We start from the raw sequence: 27,102 nt of genomic DNA on the forward strand, positions 1-27,102 counted from the left end.
CAAGTTTGGGGCCAAAATTCTTCACACCTAGGAATAGCAAATGTTCTACAGACCACAGATGGACTTATATACTGATTTGATCACATAAATTGCTTAGAAAACCTGAGTCTCAAGATATATGCGAGGTGCGGCCAGATATTCTCAAGGGCCAAGAGAACACTGGCAAGACTTTTAGTGATGCAACAAACACCACATTAACTGCGAAAATTACATTATACAAATGGAAGCCGACTGCAAGCTTACCCTTTTATTCTAACTCCAATTAAGACAATATTTTATTTTTTGTTACCAAAGTGTACCACACTACCAGAAAAATACTGCAGAATAACATCTCTGGACGTTAATCTTTGCTAACCTCTTAATCTCCGCAAACTGTTTTTCGCCCTATTGGGACTACATAACATGCCAAAAGTCATCATTTGCTTTACAAAAAAATAGACCTAAGTGCCTTGAATGCACATTAGAGGACTATTATAGTGTTCATGGCAGCAATAGGATGTATCCTCGCAAAATATGAATTGCACAGTTCTTGACAGGTAAACTTTGAGGAATTCTTTTGAAGCTTCACAATTGTTTTACCACCAACCTGATAAATACCTTGAAAGTATACCTATTTATGAATCAATTTGTGCAGATAAACTATCACCACCTGAGGGTGGAAAATGCTGCACTACCAACATTAGATAGCTGGGTAAACAGATAAAATCAAAGATAACATTTCTGCTTTATTTGAGCTTGTGGTTTCCTGTGCTTGGCACCTGCACTTATTTGTCAGCACCGGCACTTATGACAGTCTTCCACATCATGGTGATGTTTGTATCTAATAGAGATGACACAACAAAAGTTGTTTATTAATTCAATATATATTACAAATGACTTATACCTGCTGCCAAATCCATTCAAGCCAAGAGGGCCAGGAATACTCTGAATTGTCACACTTGTAGGGTGTGATAGTTAGTAGTTATGTTGATTGTGTCATTGGCAGCAGGGGCAATGGATAGTGCAAGGTGCAGGGGCCTCCTAACGAGGGCCCTGGCACTTATATGTTTTACAAATTACGCACTGCATTACTGACAATACAAAAGCATTCGCAAACATAATCATGAAATGGCAAAAAAGGGGCATTAAGAGGTGGCCTAACGGAGGTGGTCTGATTTCCGTGGTCTCATCGTAATTGGTCAGTCCGACCACTGGATTACGATGTATGCATCATCTACTCCGACCGGCTGACCACTGACAGACAGGCTGTTGAAGACAACTTCAACAGCTTTTCTCAGACTGCTGTGATGGCAGTCAGAGAAAAGCAGCAGCCATAAAGTTGTAGAGGGAGTTCCGACCACGGTCTGGATTCCAATGTGGATTTCCAACGAGCTGACCGTTGCTGTCCGACCGGCTGCCTCGACTCGTCGGAAACAATTAATTTTGGGTGCGTACTCACTCAAATTAGCTTCTCTCTGACAGTCTCCAGCGTGGATCACTTTCTACAGGTCTGCCCTACAGCGTGGCAGCTGAACCCCGAAGACTACGACCATTAGGCACCGGAATGCAGGTAAGTCCATAGGTGGTATGTATCCCCACTGACTTGACTGTGCACATATTGCCACACTCCAGCAATGGGGCATATGCAGCACAAGCCATATCCCCACATATGTCATGCATGTGTGTACATATCAAATGTTTCCTGTGAGTTTGTACGCACTTGCAGCAACATATTCGGGGATATGTGCACTGCCGTAAATGAGACAGCCGCGGTAGCAGCGGTTGCATCGTAATACGTGGTGGGAACTTTCCCAACCTCGTCAGTCAGAACCGGACCGCAACAGTTGAACGGTTGGTCTAACCAGCATCATAATGAGGCCCTTAGTCTGTAAATGTCGATGGTGAATAATGTCACTGGGAAATTCGCTTACATAGATTACCCAGCATTATGCGCTCACTCGCTATTTATCCATGGGCCTCAAAACTATTATCAATGAAATCAATTATTATGTACATTCACAGCCTAACATATAATTCATTAACCAAAATGCTCATTCCAGGAATTTAACAAGCAAAATAAAATAATAATAATGATAATAATGAGGATGCTGGTGATGGTGACACGTTGACGATGAATACTGGTATTATTATCGTTATTTTTATTAATAATAACATTCACGATCAACTTCTCAATTTCATTATTCTTATTCTATGTTTTCTTCTAATTATTATTTCACTTATAATTATTATTTCTACCACTAATACTAATGATACTAAGAAGAATATAAAGAGCAAGGATTGTGAGATTTAATTATAACTCTATGATGATAATGGCACTGACAATCTAAGTAAATGTATCTGAATACAAACCTTGAGATTGTCACTTGACACAATTTCAGCAGCAACCCACGTGCTAACATTCTCTGCAAACCTTAAAACATGGACAAGGTACTTGTTTTGTATACAGTTTGGCTGAAAGAGGCTGCAACCATCAACCACTAGTGACTCAGTCGAGAACGATCTGTAAAATATAAACAAAAATGACCTCACGACTGTGCATAAAGTACAATACAAATGTATATTTAGCAGCAGTCACTTGGTTCAGGAACCTGCCACAGGGACAGAGATGTTTTAACATATACTTCTTGAAATACTGAAATAAATAACCATTAACTTATGTTTTATAGCATTATTGACAGATAATAGCTAACAACTGGGAGGACTCCTCATATTGTTAATTTACAGCAATTAATTAATACAGCATGTTAAAAAATAACACACTTGGTTACAGAAAGCACAAGTGCATGATTTAAAAGTTGTTGATCTAGAGGCATGCATACTAATCACTTTTTAAGCTACAGAATATTGTGATGCAAAGGAAGCAATGATGTTCTTTTATAACTAAATTTAGGAATTGAGGTGTATGTGATCATGTAGACAAACACATTCACAGAATACAAATATAAGAACCCTTTTCACTTAAACCATTTAACTGAAAAATCGAAGCTAAAGGGCACCCACCATTTGGTAAAAACCAATTCAAAGAATATATAGGTTTTCAGAATTGTCTTTTGAAATATTGAGGGTGTGAATGCTGTTGATCTCGAAATCTGGGGGCCTGATTTATATTTCAGTGATGAGTCACCGTATTACAACTAGGTTATAATGCAATATAAATCTGAAATGTAAATTATGCCTTTGGTTATTGCTGTAGACTTCTTTATAAGGATCATATAGATCCTATTTCCATTCTCCCCGTCCCTTCCCATTTTCTTTTACTCCGTAGTTTTTTAACAGTTTTTTTTAAATTGCTGTCTGGTGGGTTAGTTCTTGAATTGCCTTCCCTTCTTTCTGCAGTTTTTTTTACCCCTCCCCTCCTCCTCCTCCTCCTTTCTCACGCCTCTCTTGTTTTTGCATTTTCTTTGGGATGGACACCCCCCAAACATGCATTCACTCATTTTATATTTCAATTTCTCTCCTCCCACATGTGTCTCCCATTTTCGAGTTTCTCCCACTCTGCTTCTTTCTACCATTGTCTCCTTAAAATCCTGCTGCAATCATCAAACGTTTTCAGCCTTTTTTTGTAATTCCCCTTTTCTAAAAGAAAATTCTTTACAAATCTTCAGGTTTTTTTTATTCAGAAATTGCAGGACTAGCATATGCTTTGGGATTCTTAAATCTATATTTCCTAACCAAGATTGGATATGGGGTCATCAACTATTGTTTTCTCCTAAACACAGTTTTTAATTATTTTCATAACGTCTGCCATATTTTGTTTTTTTTCTTGACCAAACTGTATTTCTCTTAATTTGAATAAAGGTTTTTATTTTTGTGTTTTCTATGAATTAATGTACTATAGCGATGAAGTGCTGCCAATTTCAATGTCCGCATTGTGACTGATACCTGAAAATTACAGCAATGTTATTGCAATTGGGTTCTGCCCATTCAGTACACCCAGATTTCTTTTGCTTTTTGGATCGCCTGGTTTTGGACCTTTTACTGTGGATGAGTTTCACTATAAGTGTCTCACCCATCGTAATAGCATGGCAAATGGACTGTGTCTGCCTTTTAAAGAGAAGGCTGCTACGATGCAGGAGGGGCAAGGGGCACTTGACTGGGTTCACTTGAATATGTATAAGCACGCGTGTACCCACGTGTGTGGGCTGCACATGGGAGACTACTGTCATGCACAATCTGATAACTGTGCACAGGTAGCCTGGCACAGAGGGGACTCTGCAGCATTAGATATTGACATGGGGTAGACCTTATGCTAGTGTACACTAATAGGGAAAGTGAGTGTGAATAACTGTTTTGTCTGTAGTAACGTAACACTTTATTAAACACATAAGGAGAAAACTGCCTTGGAGTGAAGTTTCGCTTCACTCTGCCCTACAAAGTCCAGTGACATATCAAAATGGGGTGTAACCTGTGTGAGAAAATCAAATCTACAAGTTCCAAAAAGATATCTGTACAACTTATGGATCATCCGGAATTGTCATATTTCTATGGCTCTGCTCAGGATCAGAGCCCAGGCCTTTTGGCAACCTGCTGAGTCAGGATAATAAAATTTCAATCCAGAAGCAGGAGAAAAGGCCTCCCCACACAAAGAGATTAATTAACAGTGCTTCGCTCAGTTTCTGAAGAGGAATCAGTGCAATGCAGTGCAGTGCAGAAGGATCTGCATCAAACAGTGATGGGCCAGCTCAAGTCCACTGAACAAAGGATGGAGCCCACACCTCTGAAGCTAACACAGGAGAGCTTGCTTCCCTTTGAAGATTTGGAACAAATGCCCTGGCAGTTATGTCTGCGAGGGGTGGAAATGAGGCCCCTGGAGGAGATGTGATTAGTGAATCCTGGAGGATGCCATCTTGAACAGTCCCAATGGCAAAAAGAACAGATGATAGACGGAATGCTGAGCAATGCAAACACTCACCCGCAGTCAGCAGATCTGCCTTTACCCACCACTCCACCCCAGTTTGGAACCAGCCATATGCAAATCAGTCTTGACCCTGCTCCTAATGGGAACAGTCCAGCCCGAACTGCCAAGCCAGGTCCTCTCTGGACTGGAAACAAACATCCTGGGACAGGTTTCGGTTAACACCCCTCATCAGCCAGGCTACCTTGAATCCAGTGGTACAGTGAGCACAGGATCCACATCTGGGCATACCCTTCCTGCTTAGCGTGTCAAAAGCAAAAATAACAGATAATGTATAGAATGCTGAACAATGCAAACATTCACCCCCAGTCAACATATCTAGGTGACATCCAATCTTTTTTTACCCACCATGCCTCCCCAGTTTGTACCCAGCCATATGCAAATCAGTCTTGACCTGCTCCTAATGGGGTCATGTTTGAAACTGTTCAACATTCTGTTCATCAATTGTTCTTGACATGGGTCCAGTGCTCTCCATGCCACTGGAATCAAGCTAGTCTGGCTGATGAGGAGTGAAACCCTGAAACTGGTCAAAGGATACTTGTTTCCAGTCCAGGGAGGACCTGGCCTGGCAGTTCAGGCTAGACTGTTCCCATCGGGAGCAGGGTCAAGACTGATTTGTGTATGGCTGGACTTGAACTGGAATAGCTTTAGGCGCAAAAAAACTATGGATTTGGGCCCAGATCTCTGTACTGGGGGGAAAATGTTTGACACTGTTCAACATTCTGTCCATCAATTGTTCTTTTTCATCATGAACTGTCCCAGCATGCTGTGCTGAAGGGTTGATACAGGGTAGAGAGGTGGCATGGCATCCCAGGATTGGCTACGGGTGCCTGACTTCTGGCACCTTCCACTCCCCTTTAAAAACTGTTGCACACGGGGAAGATACTCGCTTGGTTGGTGTTTTTCTCCTTTGTGCTACTGGATTATGTGGCTGCCATGGACAACTGGAAGGAAGAACCTCCTGATGCCCAACAAAGGTCTAATAACTATGACCCAGTTGACCCCAGGACCTGTGAGGTTGCCCCCCTTACAGCCTCTGAGGGCCAGTGGACGGTAAAGCCCTGGACGTCTGTGCCCAGAGACAATGACCAGGAAGCAAGGCTGGTGCAGAGAGTCAGTAGAACCACCTCCCTGTAGGTTACACCACTTTGGAGGGGAGGAGATCTGCTGATACTGCTCCTGGTAGCTTGAGCTCACCAGAGGAGTAAAATGAGCCCAGTATCATCCGATTCGGCCCAATGGGGTTCAATTATGTCAGTCTGAAAACTGGCGATCTTTGACCCCATGCGGAAACGAAGTGTGTGGGGCTCCGCTGACATTCCTGAAATTCCCCCTGGGGCGGGCCAGAGCCCGGGGGTTGATGCATGAGGCTTTATTTATTTTTTCTAGGGACGGGCATGCATGTGGCACCTTTCATAGACTTTTTCCTTGGTCCGGGGACCCAATCCCTTGGGCTATGTCGGCAGAACAAGGGGATTGAGACCCTATCCTCAAACACCAAGAGAAAGGAGGAAGCACTGTCATGTCCCTACCCCAGTGGCGTTGGTCTTGCCCCGCTCCCTGTGCACATGTCTGGGGGCGTGGGCAGCAAATCCAAGACAGAGGAACTCCAAAGAGAAGCTACCTGTGACTGTATTGGAGCCTGTGGGGCAGTGAGGCGTGGGCTCCCAGCAGCATTTGGAGGCATGGTGGTGCCTGGGTGGGACTGGCCACCCCTAAAAAAAAAAGAAAAAGCCATGCAGCAAGGAAAAAGGGTAGTTGCTCTCCATGGCACAGTGGGAAAGCCACCCATCTCAAATATTCACTGCTCCTGTCTGGAGCTTACCATAATGCCCTGTGGGGATTCTGAATTCTCATATTTTCTCCACTCGTGGCAGGCCCAGGATGGCAGGGGCATCACCAACATTAAAGAGAAGGCCATGGGGAGAAGCTGACAGAGTGCAGCAGCTATCCCGCCCAAGGAGATTTAAAGTACAGACCCTACGTCGGTGTAATCATACAATCATAGACCTTTCAGGGACTTTCTTAATGTGCCAAAGCACTTCCAAAGCTTGTGCTTCTCCTATCCAGGGTGTTTTCTCATGGTGTTCTGTTTTGATGAGACATATGAAAAAAGGAAGATAAGGCTTGGTAATTCATGAGTGGTTGTGGAGGAAACGGTAGGTTGGTGAATGTGCCAATGTGGTGTGATGTGGACAAGATTGAAGTGGTCTGATGAGGTTTTGACAGTGTGACAATTTTGAATTGCCAATGGCACTGGATAGTGTCCTCAAGGTTTATTTGCAATCTTCAAGGTTAGAGCTATTTTTGTTTCTTTGTTGTTTTCATAATAATGTTGTTGTTTTAAATTTAAGAGTGCAAATGCTAGGCAACTAACATATTTGAAGTTATGATGCAGTAGTGAAGAAGCTTAGTATGGTAAAATGTGCATTTAATGCTAGTCTTCTGATGTAATTAAAGTGATCAAATAGAGTTTTGGAAGAGTGAGTTGAAGTCATTGAGAATCTGCTGCATGAATGGTAGTGAGTCTGAGTGTGCTTTATTTTGGAAATGGGGTGTTGCTTGAGGGAGAGAGTCAATGTTACAAATGTTGACTAACCTATTGAGTTCTGAGTGGATGGGGATGAAATAAGATTGAGTTTGGAGTGGAGCATGCCATTGATACATGATATGTAGAGGTTACTTTGGCAATGTGTTGGTGAGAGGTTAGTGTCAGTTAGCAAGTGGTTGGAGAGAAATTGCAAATAAAGGTTCTGTTGCAGTTGACGTGTCAAAATCAAATTGCTGTTGTCTTGGAAAATGGCTGTGGTGGTGAGTATAAGTGTGTCAAGGACTATATATTGAGGAGGTAAGAAAAGTGAGCAAAGTGCCTGGTGTTTATAGATTGTTATAACGTTTACTTTGAAGGCAAAAATGACTGAATTACAGTTGAAAGACAGGAGAAAGTCTTGTGTGGTGTGGAAATGGTTCTGAGTGGCATAGTATGGGGAATCCCTCTCCTCAACCGTAGCAGATGCAACACTGTGTTTGGGGAAAAAAGGCACTATCACTGACAGATTGCAGGTATACCTGAGTCCTTATGGTCAATCCAAGTTTCTGAGAAGGCAAAGTGTACAGCGGTGAGTTCAAATTCTCAATAGTAAATGATTTTTTTGTTGTAGACTAATCATCACTATACATTGCATAGGCAAAATGAAATTGATAGTTCATTAACCTATCACATAGGGACTCGATGATCACATTAGCTGTATGTCTTGGTAGGTAGATAAGGTAATATTTTGTAGATTTGAGGTCAGAATGAGTAGTTGCATGCAGGCATATAGTTTGATTAGGTGCAGATGGTATGGAGTGGGTTTGTGTGGTAGTGGGTAATGTGGCTGGTTGTTTGTACCAGATGTTTTGTGGATAGTATGTCATATATGGTGGGAATACAGCATTAAGAATAGCAACATGGTGAGGGTTGTGGTGGTGTTGTGTAAGTTAAAGAATTATAGAAATAAATGGTTTGTGAGTGAAAGTTATCATTCTACATGTAATGTAAATGATTTCTAAACACAAATTAAAATGTAGGCCATTTTAGATGTTTGTTGTAGGAGAATAATCCCATGTAAGTGCAAAATTACAGTAATACCCAGAATTTCCTTTCGGTGCAAACATCACACACAATTAGTCGTAAAATCGGAGAAATGAATTGGATATTTGAACACTGAAAGACAACCCATGTGCGGCTGTGATTACAAGAATGTGTGAATAAGTGTGGGTTAGCTTACTCTCCAAGTATGATCACTAGAATGCAAGGACTTATCTATTCATCTGATACACATTACACTACAGTAAGGAAAATATGGGAATATCTGGCTTTCACTTCACTAGCTTCTCTTAAATTGTGTAATTACCAGATATTGACAGTAGCCTAGTCAAGATAGCAAAGTTTGATTCTTGTTGTACAAAGGGCATTACCTCTTCTGAACCGCTATTATGTTTGAAATAGGCAATGCACTTTCCAAGACTACTATTTACAGGAGAGGCCTGGGCTCAGACGAACACTGATGATTTACTGTTGTGAGCACAATCTAAGACTCCAGAGTTAATCTCATAGTGCCCATACATTTACAATGTTCAGATGGGTTGAGAACACAGACATATGAGTCACACCTTAATGGGAAATCAGGTCCACATTACATGTGGTCATCTACTGGATTCAGTCATGGGAAATTAAGCATCTTGCTGCAATTCATCCAAGACCCTGACTACTACATTATATATTAACAGGCCAGCCCGAGAGTGCCAGTGAATTTGCTCTAAATAGTAATATTTCCCTGTGCCCAGTTCGATTCATAATAATTTCTGGAGACATTTTGCAGTAAAAACAGGTCCCCATCCTGAGTTTCACAGAAAAGAAAGGGATAAAACATGCATCTCCTATGCAGTAAAACCAAACTGAATGTATCCCAGCAAATTTCCAGAAAAGGCCTTGAGTGCTGTTGCTTTCTTGGTGGCAACGCCTTCAGCACAGCTGGGCTATTCTTTTTAGCAAAACAGCTTGGACGTAGTATAAAATGAGAAGAAATGTAACTTTTCTATTACAAATTTCATAAAAACATAACAACTTTTTTTGCTTATGCTTCTACACTACACACTTATAATGTGTGTTTATATACATATATCGATGAACAAGGCGATGCATTTGCCGAAACGTGTCGGTGTTGCCAGTGCTTCCTGAGTACTCTTTTCTCTGTTTATGAAGTAATAAACACGTCACGCAACAACTTGGAATGTGCGTCTTTCCTGGCCTGAAGGAAAAGAACTTTAATTGCTCTTTTGGTTCCCACACCGACAATGCGCCCCGCCGCCGCTTGAGCCGGGATTAAGTGGGACACTGAGATGTTGGTTATATATATATATGGTGATTGAAAATAAACGACTTTGAAGCCCCGTGATCTGGAGCGTGCTTTCTTTGGTAAGGAGTGCATGGAGTGCCTTCTGGCATTGTCGAACTGAATTGTTGACAGGGAGCCTTGGACCCTGTAATGCACCGCTGTTTAAGTGTCCCGGTAACTTCTAAGGATGTGACTCGTAATATTATATATATGTATATATATATATGATTGATTGATTGATTGATTGATGTACTTATAGAGCGCAGCTATCACCCTACGGGCATCTTGGCGCTTGCATTGGGAACCCGTCCTGGTTTTTCCCTGTAAGATAACCCGTACTGGGCATCCCCAAGGTGAAAGCCAGGCATCCCGCCGTGGGGGGCCGTTGTGGAGATTAAGCAGGCTTGTTGCCCAGAGCTGCATAGTGTGAACTCGTGCTTAGAGTGGGCACCGAAGCGAGAATTATCGAGTCCGTGGACAATTGGGCTCTGGACCCATATCTATATATATAAATCAAATCACATCAATAGATCGGTTAACAAAAGAATAATCATAAAAGCACAGTGCAATTGACAAATGATTAAAACTCCGCTGTAAAGCGAAATCATAACATAGCTACATTATGCACATATTAGATACTTAAATAAAATTACATGATCATGGATTTACGGTATTTAAAAAAAAATTTTAGAAAGCTATAACAGCAGCAATTACATATATTTCACCCAGAAGTTACAAAGCCAATAATGCGGGGCAACACTGTCTCAATCCAAGTTTCTGTAACACCGGAATAATCCATGTCCTTCTCGGTCTGATATAATATTTACAAAAGGATAACATTTGTATAGTTGACTGTATAGAGATGTCGTCACACGGGCATTTACATAAGTCTTTAGACCAGTTGTTTAATTATGGGAAACTTAAGGATCTGTATGAGGTGTTCAATCTGAAAAGTGTCAACAAGAATCGATCATAATCACAAATATTTAAAGAAATATATGGCTACATATTAGGTGTCAACAATGTAAGTTGATGGGCTTGGACCGTTGTTTTTTTCATTTCATTTATAGCTCACCCATGTGGTGGATACAGCTAGCTTTGAGATCTTTTCTAGACACGTTACACATAGTGTATGGCTCATTAAAATATTCTCTGTGTCCAAGTTTAATTAAAAACATTTTAACATATTCAATCCATCTAATGTGTTTTAGCCCATCCATCCTTAGTGAATCAGTTAAAATATGACGATTAAAAGTAGTTTCATCTGTGATCCAGATTCTGTGCCACAAAAGGACAGGATGAATCTTAATCATGTCTTCCAAGTATGGCATGCCCAGTTCCGAATGACAGATATAATTTGAAGTACTGTCCGGGACTGCCAGAAGAAACTTGAAAAACAAATTTTCCACAATCTGCAGAGCATTTACCTCAGCATAGCCCCAGATTCCAGCTCTAACTATTTTGAGACTAAAATTAGATAGTGCCAACAGTGATTTGGTAAACAACAGCCGCCTGGTTTTAACTGCCTAAGTCCAAGTACCTCACCTATCAAATAAAATCCCCAAATAGGAGAATGTTTTAGTGCACTCAATGGTCCTTGAGTCTATAAAGAGGGTATTAATCTTCTTATTAGAACCCGCCCCACAATTCATTGTGAACATTTTGGAACAATTAATCCTAAACCCCAGATTTGACATAAAGTTTGAGAAGGAGTTAACAACCCTTTGGAGACCGAGCGGCGTACGGGCCATTAAAACCGCATCGTCTGCATATAGGAGTGCAGGGATAGGGTGCTTAGTGGCTGTCAGCAGATCCCTACACTCCTTAACTAAAGTGGTTTCTAGATTATTTATATATAATGTGAAGAGGAACGGGGAAAGGACGCAGCCTTGCCTCACTCCTCTTAACACGCTAAAGTGCCTAGTGCATTCGCCGCCCATCCCGTACCAAACCCTCGCCCCTGAATAGAGCTGCCTCAGAAAAGTAATTATTAAAATATCCATACCCAGACTCTCTAAAATCAGCCATAGATTGTCATGAATAACACAGCCGAACACCGCCGTTAGGTTGACAAAGGTCATAAATAATCTACCCCCTTTTGCCATAGCATATTTATCTAATACTATATGTAAATTTAGGCCCTGATTGACTGTGCCCAAACCCTTATGGAAGCCATATTGTAGGTCGCTTATGATGGCCTGTTCCTCCGCCCATGACTGCATTCTATCCAATAGAACTCGCCCGATAACCTTAAATGTAGAGTCCAGCAACGAGATGGGCCGTTAACAGGCTGGGTTCGTCCTGTCATCTTTTTTAAAGATTGGCACAATTACGGATTCGTACCAGGTTGGTAGTAGACCCCATGAGCAGCATGCGTTAAAGACCTGTGTTAAAAGTGGTCCCCATAGATCTAAGTTGGATTAAAAAAGGTCCACCGGAGTACCATCTGGACCTGGAGCTTTTCCGCCCAAACTTGAATTTATTGCTGTGTTACCCTCACTAAGAGTAAAGTCAATTCCAGGGATTCAAAAGCAGGCATACTATCAGTCGTCTTTGACATATTGCCCTGAACATCTGTGACTGAGTTATCATACAATTTTGAATAGTGTAATATCCATTCTGATTCGGTAATAGCAATCTTGACAGTTGCTATATCCTTATCGGCCAAAAAGGGTGCGTTTACGGCTTTCCAAAAGGCAGAGGAATCTCGATTTTCCGAGGCTTCTTGCAAGGTGCGCCATGCTTCTTCTTTAAGTGCGGTCTTTCTCACTTTTAATGCCCTCTTATATTCTCTTCTTGCCTCTCTGATATGCTCCTGGTTTCTCACTGTAGCATGTAGGGAATGTTTAAGGTTGGAATAAGCCTTTGTACAGCAGGTGTCGAACCAACCTTCTTTAATGCAAGGACCGCAAGGCAAACAAACTTTCTGAGGGGAACAATATTGCGGTACCCACTGAGGATTTAAGACATTCACTGAATTGCTAAGACCAGAATGCACTACCTGCACACGCCCATTTGGGCGGGACATATAAATCAAAGCTGAATGCGATGTTACCTGTTTGCTGCCTATACTCCTGTGAAGCCATACCAGAGATCAAGGGCAAGGTACGCCCAAAACCTGTATGGTGAAAATGGCGCTTTTATAGTTGGAACAGCGAAGTTGTTTGCCTTGCGGTCCTTGCATTAAAAAGGAGAAAAGAATGCCGTGTGTGGTGCCTTCAAGTGTGGGAGCACTTTTCTTTTGGATATATGAATATATATATATATATATATATATATATATATATATATATATATATTTATTTTTATATATATATATATATATGAATTTTATGAGTAGAAGTACTAATGAAAAATGTCCACATAAAAATGAAAGAGCCAATTCACTATGGTAAAAAGACTTAACAAATCTTTGACAAAGTAATTTTTTTCCAGTGAACGAATCAATAAACTTACTTTAGAACAATGGATGGTTTGGCTCCAACACCAAAAGACCTTGAATTTAAAAAATTCACAGGATGGCAAATTTTAAACAAATCCTAAAAATAAAAAAACACAATTATTAATTTGAACATTCAATGAAGAAAATAATCATAATCATCCGTGAGAATAAGACTTGACTGTCATGGTGCAAAATGGAGTTTACAAGGACTTTAATTAAACATGGTCTAGGATAGGATAGGATAGGATAGGATAAGATAGAATAAATGTTTTTAAAGCGCTCGAATGCCATGGCATCTTGGCGCTAGTGTAAATGTATGTGGGAGGGAGAAACCTCTGCAGTCTCCGAGAGAACTAGGCATAGGCAAACAGCCATGTTTTCAATGTCTTCCTAAAAAGCTGCCTATTGGACTCTCATGGCTACTGGCATTATATTCCAAAGTTTTGCTGCAGAATTTGACAACATCCTACCACCCCACCTTGCCCGCCTAATCTTTGTGGTATGTATTAGGCCTAAATTTGCTGATCTTAGAACACGCGAGGGGGTATAGGGTAAGATTTTTTTTTTATATCCTCAGCACCCCCATCACATAGTGCCTTGTGCACCAGGCACAAGGCCTTAAATTCCACTTGCTGCTGGATATGGAGCCTGTGCAGTGATTTTATCCCTGTTGAAGTTGATTGTCCTTTTGGTATGTTTAAAATCAGGCGTGCTGCCGCATTCTGTAATGATTGCAGTTTTCTCATCTGCGTCTTATCAATTCCCAGGAAAAAGGGTGTTACAATAGTCTAGTTTGGACAAAAAAAGGGCGCCCACCACCGTCTTTTTCTAATTCTTGCGTGATAAAAGGAACTTTTCCTCAAAGTTTTTAATAGGAAGAAGCAGGAGGAAGTGAGAGTGTTGACTTGGGTGGAAAAATTCAACTAGTCATCGAAGACGATTCCGAGATTCCTGACCTTAGCAGCGGGGCTCGGACATTCCCCAGGTTCTGCCGGCCACCAGGAGTCATTCCAAAGGGGTCGGCCCTGGCCAAACTCTTTCACCTCAGTTTTGTCGGTGTTGATTTTCAGGAAGCTATGATTCATCCAGGCCATAATCTCAGTGAGGCATGCATGGAAACTGGCAGCTGTGACCTCCGGTTGATTGGATATAGAGATCACAAGCTGGGAGTCATCTGCATAAGAGGCCAAGGTGAATCCATGCCTCCTGATGAGTCTGGCCAGTGGGGTGACATAGACGTTAAACAACGTCGAAGATAGGGCCGATCCCTGAGGGACCCCACAAGGAAGGTGGAAATTATCTGATTGTAAGCCCTCCCAATGCAAGCTCTGCCCCCTTGCCTCCAGGAACGAAGAGAGGAGGGCCAAAGCCATGTCCTCAATTCCCACATCTCTCAGCCGCTGCACTAACACTGTATGGTTCACGGTGTCAAATGCTGCTGATAGGTCGACGAGCACGAGGACAGCTCTGCCCCCTCCATCTACTATTTTTCGGATGTCTTCCCTAGCAGTAATTAGGGCTGATTCGGTAGAATGGCTAGACCGAAAGCCATGCTGCGTGGAGTCCAGCACATTGTTGGCATCTAGGTAGTTAGTCAGTGTCTTATTGATTGACTTCTCCATGATTTTGGCTATTATTGGTAGGCCAGCAATGGGGCGATAATTTTTAGGTTCGGTGGGGTCTAGAGATGGGTTTTTTAAAATTGGCCTGATAGCTGCTCTTTTCCAAGCTACCGGGTAACTACCTGATTCCAGGACTTGATTAATAAGGGGTGTAAGATTATCACAAATCCTCATAGAGGCCAAGTGCATAATAGCTGGGGGACAGGGGTCTCTGGGGGAACCGGACGTAATAGAAAGGAGAAGTTTTTGTACCTCGCCTTTGACAATGGTTGTCAGATGATCCCTGAGTATTCAAAAGGTCATCATATATCACCTGCACCTTGTTCTGAAAATATGTTGCCAGTTTATTGCACATATCCTGATCTGGTTTAAATGTATTTTCTTGCTGCGGTTTGTCCAGCAGTTTAACTGATTTAAAAAAGCTCCTTAGCAGAGTTGCCAGCTTCCTCAATCTTAGCTGTAAAATATAGCTTCTTGGCTGCGATTAATGCTTCTTTATACTGTTGAAGAGGCTTCTTGGCTGCGATTAATGCTTCTTTATATTGTTGAAGAACTAGATTATAAATTGCTTTCTTACCCGAACTATAGTCTAGTCTTCAGAGATGCTCAGCTTTCCTGCAGTTTACTTTGAGGAGCTTTAGCTCCGGGCTATACCACGGTGATGACAACTTGGACCTCTTTAACACCACCAGTCTCTCAGGCGCAACACAGTTAGCTGCTGCCCTAAGCCAATCGTTGAACTGGGATGCTGCTACATTATTGTCCTTTGCTAACGGGGTGGGGAGGTGGCCAAGGGCCAATTTTAGGTCCTTACCTAGGACCTTGTTCCACCTTCGAATTTTTACTTTAGAGGGTTTAGTTTGGGTGGAATGCATAGGCAGCATGACATTAATATTGAAATGGACGGGCATATGGTCAGACCATGGGAGAGTTAATATTTTCGTCAGATCAATGTCCGGATTATTAGAGAATATGCCATCCAGAGTATGGCCTGCCTGGTGGGTGGGTTCAGTTACTAGTGGAATTAAACTAAACGCTGCTAAGTTGTCTAAAAGTCTAACAGTAACTGAGTTTCTCATTAATTCTAGGTGATAGTTAAAGTCCCCTAGGATGGAAAGAGAGTGGGGGCCTGTGTAGGACTCTAGGAGCGTCAATAATGCCTGGGTGAACTCCACTCTGGGCCCTGAGGAAGACTTGTGTACATAATTTCTGAACATCACAACTGTCTGTCCTTATTGGCCATAAGTTCAGTGCCCAGTTAGAAATGGAATACAAATGATTCCGCAATATGAATCACCTGTGAGTACAAACTTCATAGCTAAATGTGTCATAACAACATGACATGATAAGAAGAGGAGGAACACCCATTTGTTGAACAGCAGCAAAGAACAAATGTTTTCTTCTTCATTTGATTACTGAGGACTAGCAATATCAGTTTGGTTTGTATAGCAAGTCTTTTCCGAGGCTTTGCTATTCCCAAAGGTCCATGTGGTTCAATTTCATGTGCCAGTTTATATTTAGTAAGCCTGGGCAAATCACTACGCTACGCTCGCGTAGTTTGCGAAGTTCGCGCTACTTCGCACTACGCGAAATGCACGTAGCACAGTGCGAACATGCGTAGCGTAGTGTTGCGTAGTGCTGCGGTCATTTTTTGCTTGCTTGCGGTCCTCAACGTCAAGTTGGCGACCGCGAGCAAGCAAAATGACATCCCGGCGAGACTTTTTCCTTGTTCGCGATCAGCAACATCAAGTTGGCGATCGCGAGCATGGAAAATAAACCTCCCGGCGAGATTCCCAACGCGAGGAGGTCAGGTTTCTCATTGCGAGTGGTCGCATATGCTCGCGACCGCTCGCGATGAGAAACTACCAGTTCGCGTTGAGAAAGCTGCCGCTCGAGTAAAAATCTACTCGAACAGCAGAAAACTACAGCTCGCACTGTGCAAGATGCCATTTTCAATGATTGCACAGTGCCGGTTGCTTGTCCGCACTGTGCAATCATTGAAAACGACATCTGGCACAGTGCGAACAAGGTACTACGCAGTTCGCGAAGTGCTACGCATAGCTCGCCTAGTGCGAAGTGCACTTTGCGTAGCTTTGCGAAGTGCTACTTCGCGAACTACGCCCAGGGTTAATATTTAGGTCTGGTGTTAGCAAAACCTTTTGATTTAGTTAAACTTGTATATATCATATGCCTATTGACAGGGGCTTTCAGCTCGTCCTCTTCATCCATTGGTCAATTATTGTGTCACTCACATTTTCCTTCCACTCACCACCGCATAGAGCATGGGGCAATGAGTCAGCCAATTCTGCAATGGAAAACTTCACTATGAGTGACAGCATTCTTCCCTTTTACAAGGAGTACATCCACACACCAAGTAGTTCCCTTCAGTCCCAAGTACTACTATGGCACGTGTGCTTTTTGAGACTCAAAAATATTTCTAGCCCCTTTTTTCAGGTCTCCTCCACCAGACAGCACAAGCTTTTCTGGTTGCAAAAGATCTATTGTGAACTTAAGAGTGGGCTTAGAGCCCATCCCTTTCTTACCATCGGTTAGCTTCTTTGTCTCTTTGGCATGCTTCCTTTTTATTATATTGCTTGCCTTCTTCTTGTGTTTGCCACTCCATCGGCGCATAGCCTCTTTAATGCTGTGTTGATTGTCTGACTTCTATTCTTCTACAACACACCTTTAGGTAAATACCTTTTTACTTTTGGTTAAGCACCGCACAAGAGTGCATGTTTTCCAGCACGGTTCCTTTTGTACTTCTTCCCCAACCCTGCACTCATGTTGCTCTCTCTCGTGTGCTTCTAACCTGCCCACATGCTCTGTTTTGCTCCCTCCCTCATGACTTCTTTCCTCACTACCCTTTGCTCTCTCCCTTGTATGCTTCTTCCCTCGTGTGTTGCTCTCTCCCCTGTGTGCTTCTGTACATCCTCCATGTTGCTCTCTCTCTCTCTTGTGTGCTTCTCACGTACCCCATGCTCTGTGTCGCTCTCTCTCCTGGTGACTTCTCTCCTCACACCCCCCTTTGCTCTCTCCCTTGTATGGTTCTAGCCCCAGTGTTGCTCTCTCTCCTGTGTGCTCCTCCCCATCCTCCATGTTGCTTTTTCCCTCTTGTGTCGCTTTTCTCCTCCACCACCAAAAAGCAGTTTTGCTCTCCCAACTCTCCAGCGATCAAATTTTTATTTTATTTTAAATATTTTTTGGGCAGAGCCAGGCAGCAAATTGCTGGTGGCCTCTTTACCTTAAAAACATGCTCTCGCTCTACTTGAGTTTCATATTTTCTTTAATTTACAGATCCATCTTGCATCTGTAAATTTAAAAAGGGGCTCTGGTATTATTTCGTAAGCCTGTAGATGCATGGTGACACGTGCACACATACACCTTCAAGCATGCATGCTCTTACAAAATGACAGGGCTGCCAGTAGTGGCTGCTTAATTGTGCCTTTTTTTCCATAGCTAAAAATGCTTTTTGCTTGTGCAACACAGCATCGCCAGAAGGCATTAGCCAATAGATCCCAAGGGCAACACCTATTAGTTTTGATGCTGCTTATCTTCAGGCGGCTGATAAGGGCCCAAACAATTAAGTTTTGCAAAAACCATGATCTAATGGCTTTGACAATGCTTGTTTTCCTTTGCTGCGGGGACACACGGAAATGGTATAGTAGGCATCAAATTCCAAATGTCTTACCCCATCTCTGAGGCAGAACTTGGAAAAGAGGTATTTACCAGGCCCGCAAACCCCTCTTCTCACAATGCCTGCTTTGGTAAATATCCTATGCTGCTCATAGTGATTGGGATTGGGGCGGTAAAAATGCATACATACAGCTGCTTGGAAGTGCTATAATAATAATAATAATAATAACGGAAACACGTGTTAGATTAACGTTAACCCCTTCAATGCCACGCCCTTTCCCCCTCCTGTGCCGGGCGTTGCATTAGTGGGTGGGGTTCATGACGAGATAGTCTCGTCATGGGCACAGCGCAACCGTGCTCCATGACGAGACTATCTCGTCATGGTCACAGAAGAGGTTAAACCAACTACGGAAGCAATTGAAGAAGATTTCCATTTGTACATAAAGCTCTCGTATGGTATGATTTACCTCTTGCATCAGGGTTAGTTGCTGTGACATCTGCTGTACGCTATAGTCAGTAAAAATGTGGGACCCTCGGTCCTCTGCTTTCACATAGGAGCCTGAAAATTCATCCAGATCACCGGTGTAACATGGCCGCGGTAACGCTGCTGCAATGGTATATTGCTTGTCCTTCTGGTTCAGCGTTCCTTGGGGTATTTTCCAGTTAAAACTCTGTAAAAGAGCACAGAATGCACCAATTGTTCACAAGCACTGTTAACAAATCACAGCCGGGAGTTAATCATTTAAAGATTCTGCTTTGAATTACAGGCATTGCTGGTTGACACACCATGGAGAATGGTAGTGTTTTTGCAATATTGTGTTGAAACTAAAATGAACTAAACTTACTTCAGCGAAAGTATACTTGCTTTTGAGTCCAGTTTATTGTTTATAACTCTTCATACACTCTCGTTGTAATGGAGCATTTTTGAATGAAGACGTGAATATGAAAGACTACATTCATTTTAGGAAGCAATGGACCTGATTCACAGCAATATTCATAAATTTACACCTTTAGATTTATACTCTTGCGCGGGAGCAGATTTCTTCACTTCAGGACTTCATAAACCTTTCCAACAGTACCCCTACAATTCTACCACCCTGCGAAGGCAAATCGTACATAGGTTCAAATTACGGAAATACCTGTACATGAGTGCAAATGCACAATTCTTTTTTTCCCATCGTGAAACTATTTTTCACTTTGAGGAGACTCCTTTCCATAGCTCAAGCTAATTTGGGGTGTTTTCAATTCCCACACTGTAAACAGATTTTTTTCCCGGCCTTGACAGGAGAAAATCTGTTAAAATGCAGCTGTTTAGTAGTACATCCAGCGGAACAAGCATATTAAATTCACAGGGATCGACTACTCCTGATTTATCCTTGAATTTTCACCCCTTAAATAATAATCCAGAGTCAAAAATGCTGATATCTGAATCATTACTTTGCCTGAAAAGAGTGCTCTCGTCTATCTTAGCCTTAATGGAGAAATCAGTAAGTAACTCCGATTGTATTCTCTTTTGGCCCTGACTAAATTCATAGTCTCTGAGCAAAGACTTTTGCCTGGTAAAGCCGGCCTACTTCTTTCCTGTAAGCCTAATCCTGGGAAGGGGTCCTCTTCCCCTCTGTGTTTGGAGGATAACCCCAATCAGCTCAAATCTACTCAAACAGGCTCTCTTTCCAACACTAAAGGACGGGACTTTGGCGTTCAGGTTGGCAAGCCCTTTTCTAGTAGGAAAAACAAAATGAAATTGAAAGGTAAAGAAAATGAAGATATACTCGACAAATTACACCCTTCTGCTCTACAACAGCTTTTCGATCCTGGGAATTTAGCTTCAGTGGCTGTATTTACGTCCTGTCAGCAAGCTAAGAAGGAAAATTCAAGTAGAATTTGAAAAGTTTTCCCCATTTTCCTAAAAACAGGTGCAAAACTTCCTGAGCATCCTATAGTGGAGGGACTAATAGTTGGTTGCTCACCCACTAAGGAAAAGGATATCAAGAATAAAAGTAACAGCGTTTGTAAGAAGAAGAAGAAGGAAAAAAGGGAAAACGTCGAGGGATAAATAAAAAAAGGGCAAAAGGGCTATGCTTCGACCCTAATTTAATTCTCAATCTATCATCGAATCCCGATTCAAACGTTATGGAGAAGGAAGATGGTCAAGCAGAAATCAATCTATTGGGACCATGTTCTCCTTTTTTAAACCCAAGTGCTCCAATTCAATCCTCCCAAGATGCATTTGTATTAAATATATGCGTTCACTCTACTGTTCAGAGTAATTTGAACCCTAAAGCTTCACTACTTGCTTCCTCCTTAGGTAATAATGTTATTTATAATCTTATTGAAAATCTTCCTGAGGTAACCTGCCAAGTCAATCACTCACCTTTTGCCCTTTACACCTTGGATTTCTCGTTTATTGTTGACCATGAACCATATATGAATAGGCCCTTCCTGCTGGGTTGCTTTGCGGAAATCCCTGGCCTCCAAATGATCCGAAGAAATGACCTCGCTCTGGTTCAGGTTAAAAAATATACTAATCCTAGGGTCGCAAGAGTAACGTTTGCATCCAAAAGTATCTCCCATTTGATAATGTCACACAGTGATAAATTACCATGCTGTGGTATTGATGTTCTTACACCTGAAGAGGAGCTAGCCTCAAAAAAGTGTTCCAAAATCAGCAGTCCAACACTTATCCAGAAATCTCCACATGGGGCATACCCTTCCAGGAGAGAGTGAGTATATTGCAGGTCTCCCTTGGCAAAGAAGGAAGGAGTGTCTCGCTTCACACAGAGAAAAAGACCCAGTATGAACTTTGTGCAGGTGAGGAAGATAAGAAATGGAGTTGGGTAGCCGGCGTCTTAATACAAATGGATCCTTAGGCTTATGATTTGGGAATTCTTCCTATCAAGGATATTAATGTGATATCTTGGAACGCAGCCGGCTTAAGCGCCAACAAAAATGAAATCTTATTTTTGACAGAGCAGAGTGCTGATATAATATGTCTACAAGAGACTTGGATCACAAAGAACTGGTCCACTGAAGATTATTTAGTGCTGAGCCGGCCTGCACTTCCTGTAAATAGAGGACAAGCTAAAGGAGGTATTGCTATTATGCTAAGTAGAAGTCTTAGATGGTCACATAAAGAATTCTCTCATGCCTCTAACTTAATTCAGGCGATTAAGCTAGATCTCAAGGATGCCCAAGATCACTCAAATTCCCTGTTGATCGTAAATACATATTTACCTCCTGATGCATCTTACTCTCATCTACTAAATGACGTATTTGTTTTTATCTCCTCTACCTTGGAAAGTGAAGATTGCAGGTTCCTAATGTTAGTTGGAGATTTAAATTCTGAAGTCTCTTCCCAAAACAACGAAGCCTTAAACATCCTCCCTGCCCAGTTTCTGAATAAAAGCAGGACAGACAAAAGAGGAGCTGCATTATTTGAAGGTCTGAGAAGCTTAGACCTTATAATTGCTAATGGGAGGTTAGAAAACGATACTCCAGCAAATTATACCCATAAGGCGCCAACTGGGAGATCTATTATAAATTATCTAATTGTTTCTGCAGATTTCTTTTGTAAACTCATAAGTATGGAAGTTTTGGGAAATGATTTTAGTGACCATATGTTGATCTGCTCTAAGTTTGAATTTACTTGTGCTAAGGTAAGCCCCTGGAACTTTAAAGGCAGCACAGTAGGGTTTAATGCAACACATGGTAGATTTCATTGGAATACTTTTGCAACCGCTAAACTAAAAGAGAATTTAACAGTTCTGATAAGAGATCAGCAGTACTTACTAATGACTGAGTGTGACTCTCCTCAATCTGATTTACTCAAAGCCTTTCCCCATAATGTAGGTTCTCTGGCTACATCATTTAAATCATCGCATGTTCCAGCTAAACGGAGATCACATTCTAATTCAATGCTCACTATAAATAGGGAAATAAATAAACTAGTGAAGACTCAGTTCCTGAATTTTTCTCTGGAATGAAGTAATCTAATAAACCTATTGAAGAGAAAAAGACAGAGGAAAAAGGTACTGGGAAATAATCACTGACTGCTGTAGCACAAGAGTGAAATCTCTCCCCATCCCTATTAAAGAAGAGGAATGGAAATTCCATCTGATAGAACTCTACTCTGCGAATTCTAACTATACCAGCTCCGTCCCCGCTGTACCCTACTCGCTTGAAACCCCTGTATTCAACTATGCGCCCTCAATGAGTGACGTGGTAGGATTTATTAAAAAAATTAGACCCTCAGGAGTAATGGGTCCTGATGAAATTCCCATGACGGTAATTAAAAAGGAGCCACTGTTGTGGACCACTTACCTAGCTCCACTCTTTAATTTTTGCTACTCTCAGGGGAAGACACCACCATCTTGGTGTGGAAGTATTTTAATCCCTCCGTACAAAAAGGGCCCTAGAACCCATCCGGGTAACTACCGGCAAATAGCCTTATTAGATGCGGTGGAAAAAATATTTACACATAGTATTCTTGATCACCTCACTGAATGGGTGGTGGAGAAGAAGGTCCTCCCTATAGAGCAAGCAGGATTTAGGAAAAATCATTCTACCCTGGATAACATCTCCATGTTGAAACTAATTGAGGAGAAATACACGATTTCTAGTAGGTCAAACGTGTATACGGCCTTCATAGATTTTTCAACGGCCTTTGATAAGGTAGACCGGCCATTACTATAGAAAAAAATTGCATAAAATGGGAGTGCTCTCTCCCCTGCTACCTTTAATTATTGCCTTACATTCTCAAACTTGGTGCCAGGTATTAATGGGAGGAAACCAAGGCTTATCATCTGTAATTCCCATAGAAAGTGGCCTGAAACAAGGTTGTTTATTAGCACCGCTGCTATTTTCCTTATATATAGCAGATTTATCCGAATGTTTTTCTCAGTTAGAGGGAGATGCACCAAAGATAGGCAGCCGCTCTTTTGCATGTCTCCTCTATGCTGACGAATAGCAGTGATGGACTTAACCCCTATTGGGCTGAACAAAAAGCTGATATCATTACAGAATTACACAGTGGCACATTTCTTGAAGATAAATGTATTGAAAAGCAACATTTTAATCATGAAATGTAATAGAAGTAGAAAATCATGTAATTTTAAGTGGCAAATTGGTCATGAAAAGGTGGAGGTGGTAGATTCATATCTCTACTTAGGATAACTAATAGCGGCCAGTACGAAGAATAAACTTCATATCGAACACAGTTCCTGTAAAGCTGCATCTCACGCGAATGGTTTGCGTATTTTCTATAGTGCAATGGGCAGAAGGCACTTTTTACATCTGCTCACGGTTTTCAAAGCAAAAATCCCTCCGACTCTGCATTATGCTATTGAATCAATCCCTGTAAAGGACTGGAGTATTCTAGATAGGACTGAAGGCCAGATTTTAAGTAAACTATGTCATTTTAACACGTTAGTCCCATCAGCTGCTATTAGATTGGAATTTGGCTTGATAAGCTCCTATATCCAAGGTTTATCCAGGATTTTACGTTGGGGATATCAGTTAAAAAAAAGTGAGCCTTATTCATTAAGAGTTTTCATGTGTTAAAAACTTTTCTGCGGCATTGTAGGTAAATATTCCCTCTATCATCATTTTTCTTTGGCACTAAAAGTTTTCTATGTACAAGTGGAATCGGTGAATACCCTCCCGCCTTCAGAATTTAAATCCTTTTGAAAAACCATAAGTGGTAAGATCAACTATAATAGAGATATTACATTTTGTAATTCCAAAGAGAGATTAAAGATAATAGCCAGGACGAATTCTCAGAGAATTTCTCAGAAATATTTATCCAGGAATCTAGAACATGGAAATCGACGATGGCTTACTCTATGTTGCATGAATATATTACCTTTAAACGACTTAACAGTAAACTGGTCCCAGTGCATGAAAAATGGGAAAATCTGTAATTTCTGTGAGCTGAGCATTCAGAACCTGGATCATGTCTTGTTTGTCTGTTCAGCATTGGTTTGGAGTCGTCGTCCCTGGCTTCAGCCGATGTTTTTACAAAATTGTATTAAAAATGTAGCCTCAGCCCGCCACTTTCTCTTTTGCCCAAAGAACGAAGCAGTCTGTGTAAAACTATTCAACTTTTTTAAGGAGTTTATGTATATATTTACCTTTTTTATATATCCTTTTAAATAGGCTCTACTTATAGACACATGGCTCTCCCTTCAATTATGCTGTTAACCCCCGTGCCTGATGTCCTTTTATGGAGTCTTGATATTCTCTCCTTGTTTTGGATTATATTTTGCACATGTTTTAGCTGCTACTCAACTGCTCTTTGCACAATTGGGATATGTTCTGTTACTCCCACTCTCTTGATGCTAATTTCAAACTTAATGTTCTACCGAAGCTGGATTTTGGATTGTATTTTGCACATGTATTGGCTGCTACTCAACTGCACTTTGCACAATTTGGGATATGTTTTGTTACTCCCACTCTCTTGCTGCTAATTTCAAACTTAATTTCCTACAAAGCTGTTACGTGTTGCTGTCTAAATGTTTTAGAAATGTATATATGTAGTTGCTGCCATTAACTCGTTTTCGCACAAAATAAGATTAGATTTAGTTTTTTTTAGATTTTGTTGTAAGAGGAAAATGTATTGTTTATCCAATTACACTGATTGTTTTAGAATACTTTTCTGTCTTTTACCAAGCAATTACGCTGATTGTTTTAGAATTCTTTTCTATTTTTTACCAAGCAATTGATGTGATGTACATTATCCTATACTGATTATTACACGAAGCTGCTATTGTCTAGAATGGACCTAAACTTATGCCACTTGTTTTGGTAGAGGTCTTTTAGGTTCTTGTTGCTTCCCATGAGCCATTTGGTTTTGATGCTGAGAACCTTATTCGTCTCGCTCATTAGGGTAATTGACAATATCCACTAATGTTATGTAAGGGAAAATCTAAGACCTGTCATGAAGGCTTTCGATAATCACTAATGGACTGAGAAATGATTTGTCCTTATGTTTTATTATATTTGATGTAATATTTTGTATGTACATTTTTATGTGGACCTCATTGGAGATCCAATTCTTTAATAAATATTGAATTGAATTGAGAAAATCTGCAACTATTTTCCAAAGTGGAAATGGGTTAAGAATAAGTTTATGAATATGCACAAAATCTTGAGTTCAGGTGTCACCAAACTTTCAAAGGCATTCTTGCCCTAGAACACCCATTACCCCAGCCTTCAGAGATACATGTGCCTAAAATGATTCCATACGTTAGTAATGTTAGCCCTGTAAATTGATTTTGTGAATTGCTGGCATTGAACTCAGAAGTCCAAATGACTTTGTAAATTTTATCCACATTATGATATTTCTCACTTAAGCTTGATGAGAAATGTCACAATATATTTAATGATTTATGGAGATCGACCAGGAAATTCTGCAACAAGCTTCTCAAATTTGTAAGGTATCTCACTAAAATTATTCAATATTAATAAATAGAAATGCTGATTCCCTCTTTGGGGCATGTACAAGGAACAATTGAGGGACTCTGCTGAGTTTATGACAGCTTAGTCAATGGAACCAGAGAAGGGCTTCGACACAGCAGATAGATGATTGCTGTGATGTTGTCTTTATTGGCTTCATATGCAATTGAATTAATTTAGTTTATAATTAAATAAAGCTTACCAGGGTCTGACATGGAAGAGAATAGCAGACTATGTGGCTTCTTTCAACTAAAATGAGGAGCAAATAAGAGATGTCTTTAATGATCCACTTTATCGATTGGGTCTCCTACTTCACATAGGACAGAGGAGTAGGTGATTGATTTATTATCAGTTAGGCGCAAGATAGCTCGACATTTGTGGCATCAATGTACTTGTGTGCCTTCATAATTCTGAGGCGCACTTTCCAACAATAATATCCGCAATTGGTAGCACATTCAGTTGCGGTGTGAACAGTTCCATCACTGATCTGCTTCTTCTTCATGCCCTCCACGTGCCAGATTCATTTGTGGACTGTCAAGTGATTTTAGGACATTGAAATGTATTTAAAGCAAGATCTGGAACAGCTGTAACACTGAATACCAGCACTGCGCCTCTGTCTTTATCCTGGTGAGATTGGCCAGATATGCCAATAATGCGACTGTCTCCTCAGCTCACCAATTTCTGACAATGCTAGCTTGCCAGAGGCCTTCCTCATTCTAAAGAAAGTTAAATCAATGTATCATCAAACAATGTGAGTCCAAGGATAAAGGGTCCTAAATTTTCCTGAAAAATGTAAACCTGTGCCAAACAGATCGGTTAGCATTCAAATTACTTTTAGAGACTGGGTGTGAACTCACTTTTTATTGATTAGTCCCGTAATGACAATGCCTAGCCGATCAAGAAGCATAGCACATCATCCCATGGTCTACAGATGGCATCAGGAAGGCACAATCCCAGTGCATTTTAGGGCAAAGCTTGATCATAGTCACAGTATTCTCTCTAACTTGAAATTTGAAGTTAAATGCTCACTACCTGCCTCTAGAATAATCTGTTGATGGCCTTGGGAAAAAGCCTGTCTTTTAACTAGAGTGGATAGAATGTGGCATCCAGATACTATATCAGCTTCTTGTGAGCGGTAAAACATTGCCACCCGGGGAA

At 41.2% G+C, this 27,102-nt stretch overlaps 1 protein-coding gene across 1 annotated transcript in view; it reads right to left on the bottom strand.

Moving 5' to 3' along the window:
• KNDC1 (kinase non-catalytic C-lobe domain containing 1) overlaps positions 1-27,102 on the bottom strand; it is a 575,645-nt gene that overhangs the window by 118,882 nt on the left and 429,661 nt on the right. Inside the window, exons 24-26 of the mRNA XM_085606188.1 lie at positions 18,960-19,163; positions 13,252-13,334; positions 2,350-2,500 (exon numbers count right to left, since the gene is read on the bottom strand). Coding sequence (XP_085462314.1) covers positions 2,350-2,500; positions 13,252-13,334; positions 18,960-19,163 — 438 coding nt within the window. The remainder of the gene's footprint in view (positions 1-2,349; positions 2,501-13,251; positions 13,335-18,959; positions 19,164-27,102) is intronic.

This window comes from Triturus cristatus, chromosome 1_2 (genome assembly GCF_964204655.1).
Source record: "Triturus cristatus chromosome 1_2, aTriCri1.1, whole genome shotgun sequence".
NCBI lineage: Eukaryota > Metazoa > Chordata > Amphibia > Caudata > Salamandridae > Triturus > Triturus cristatus.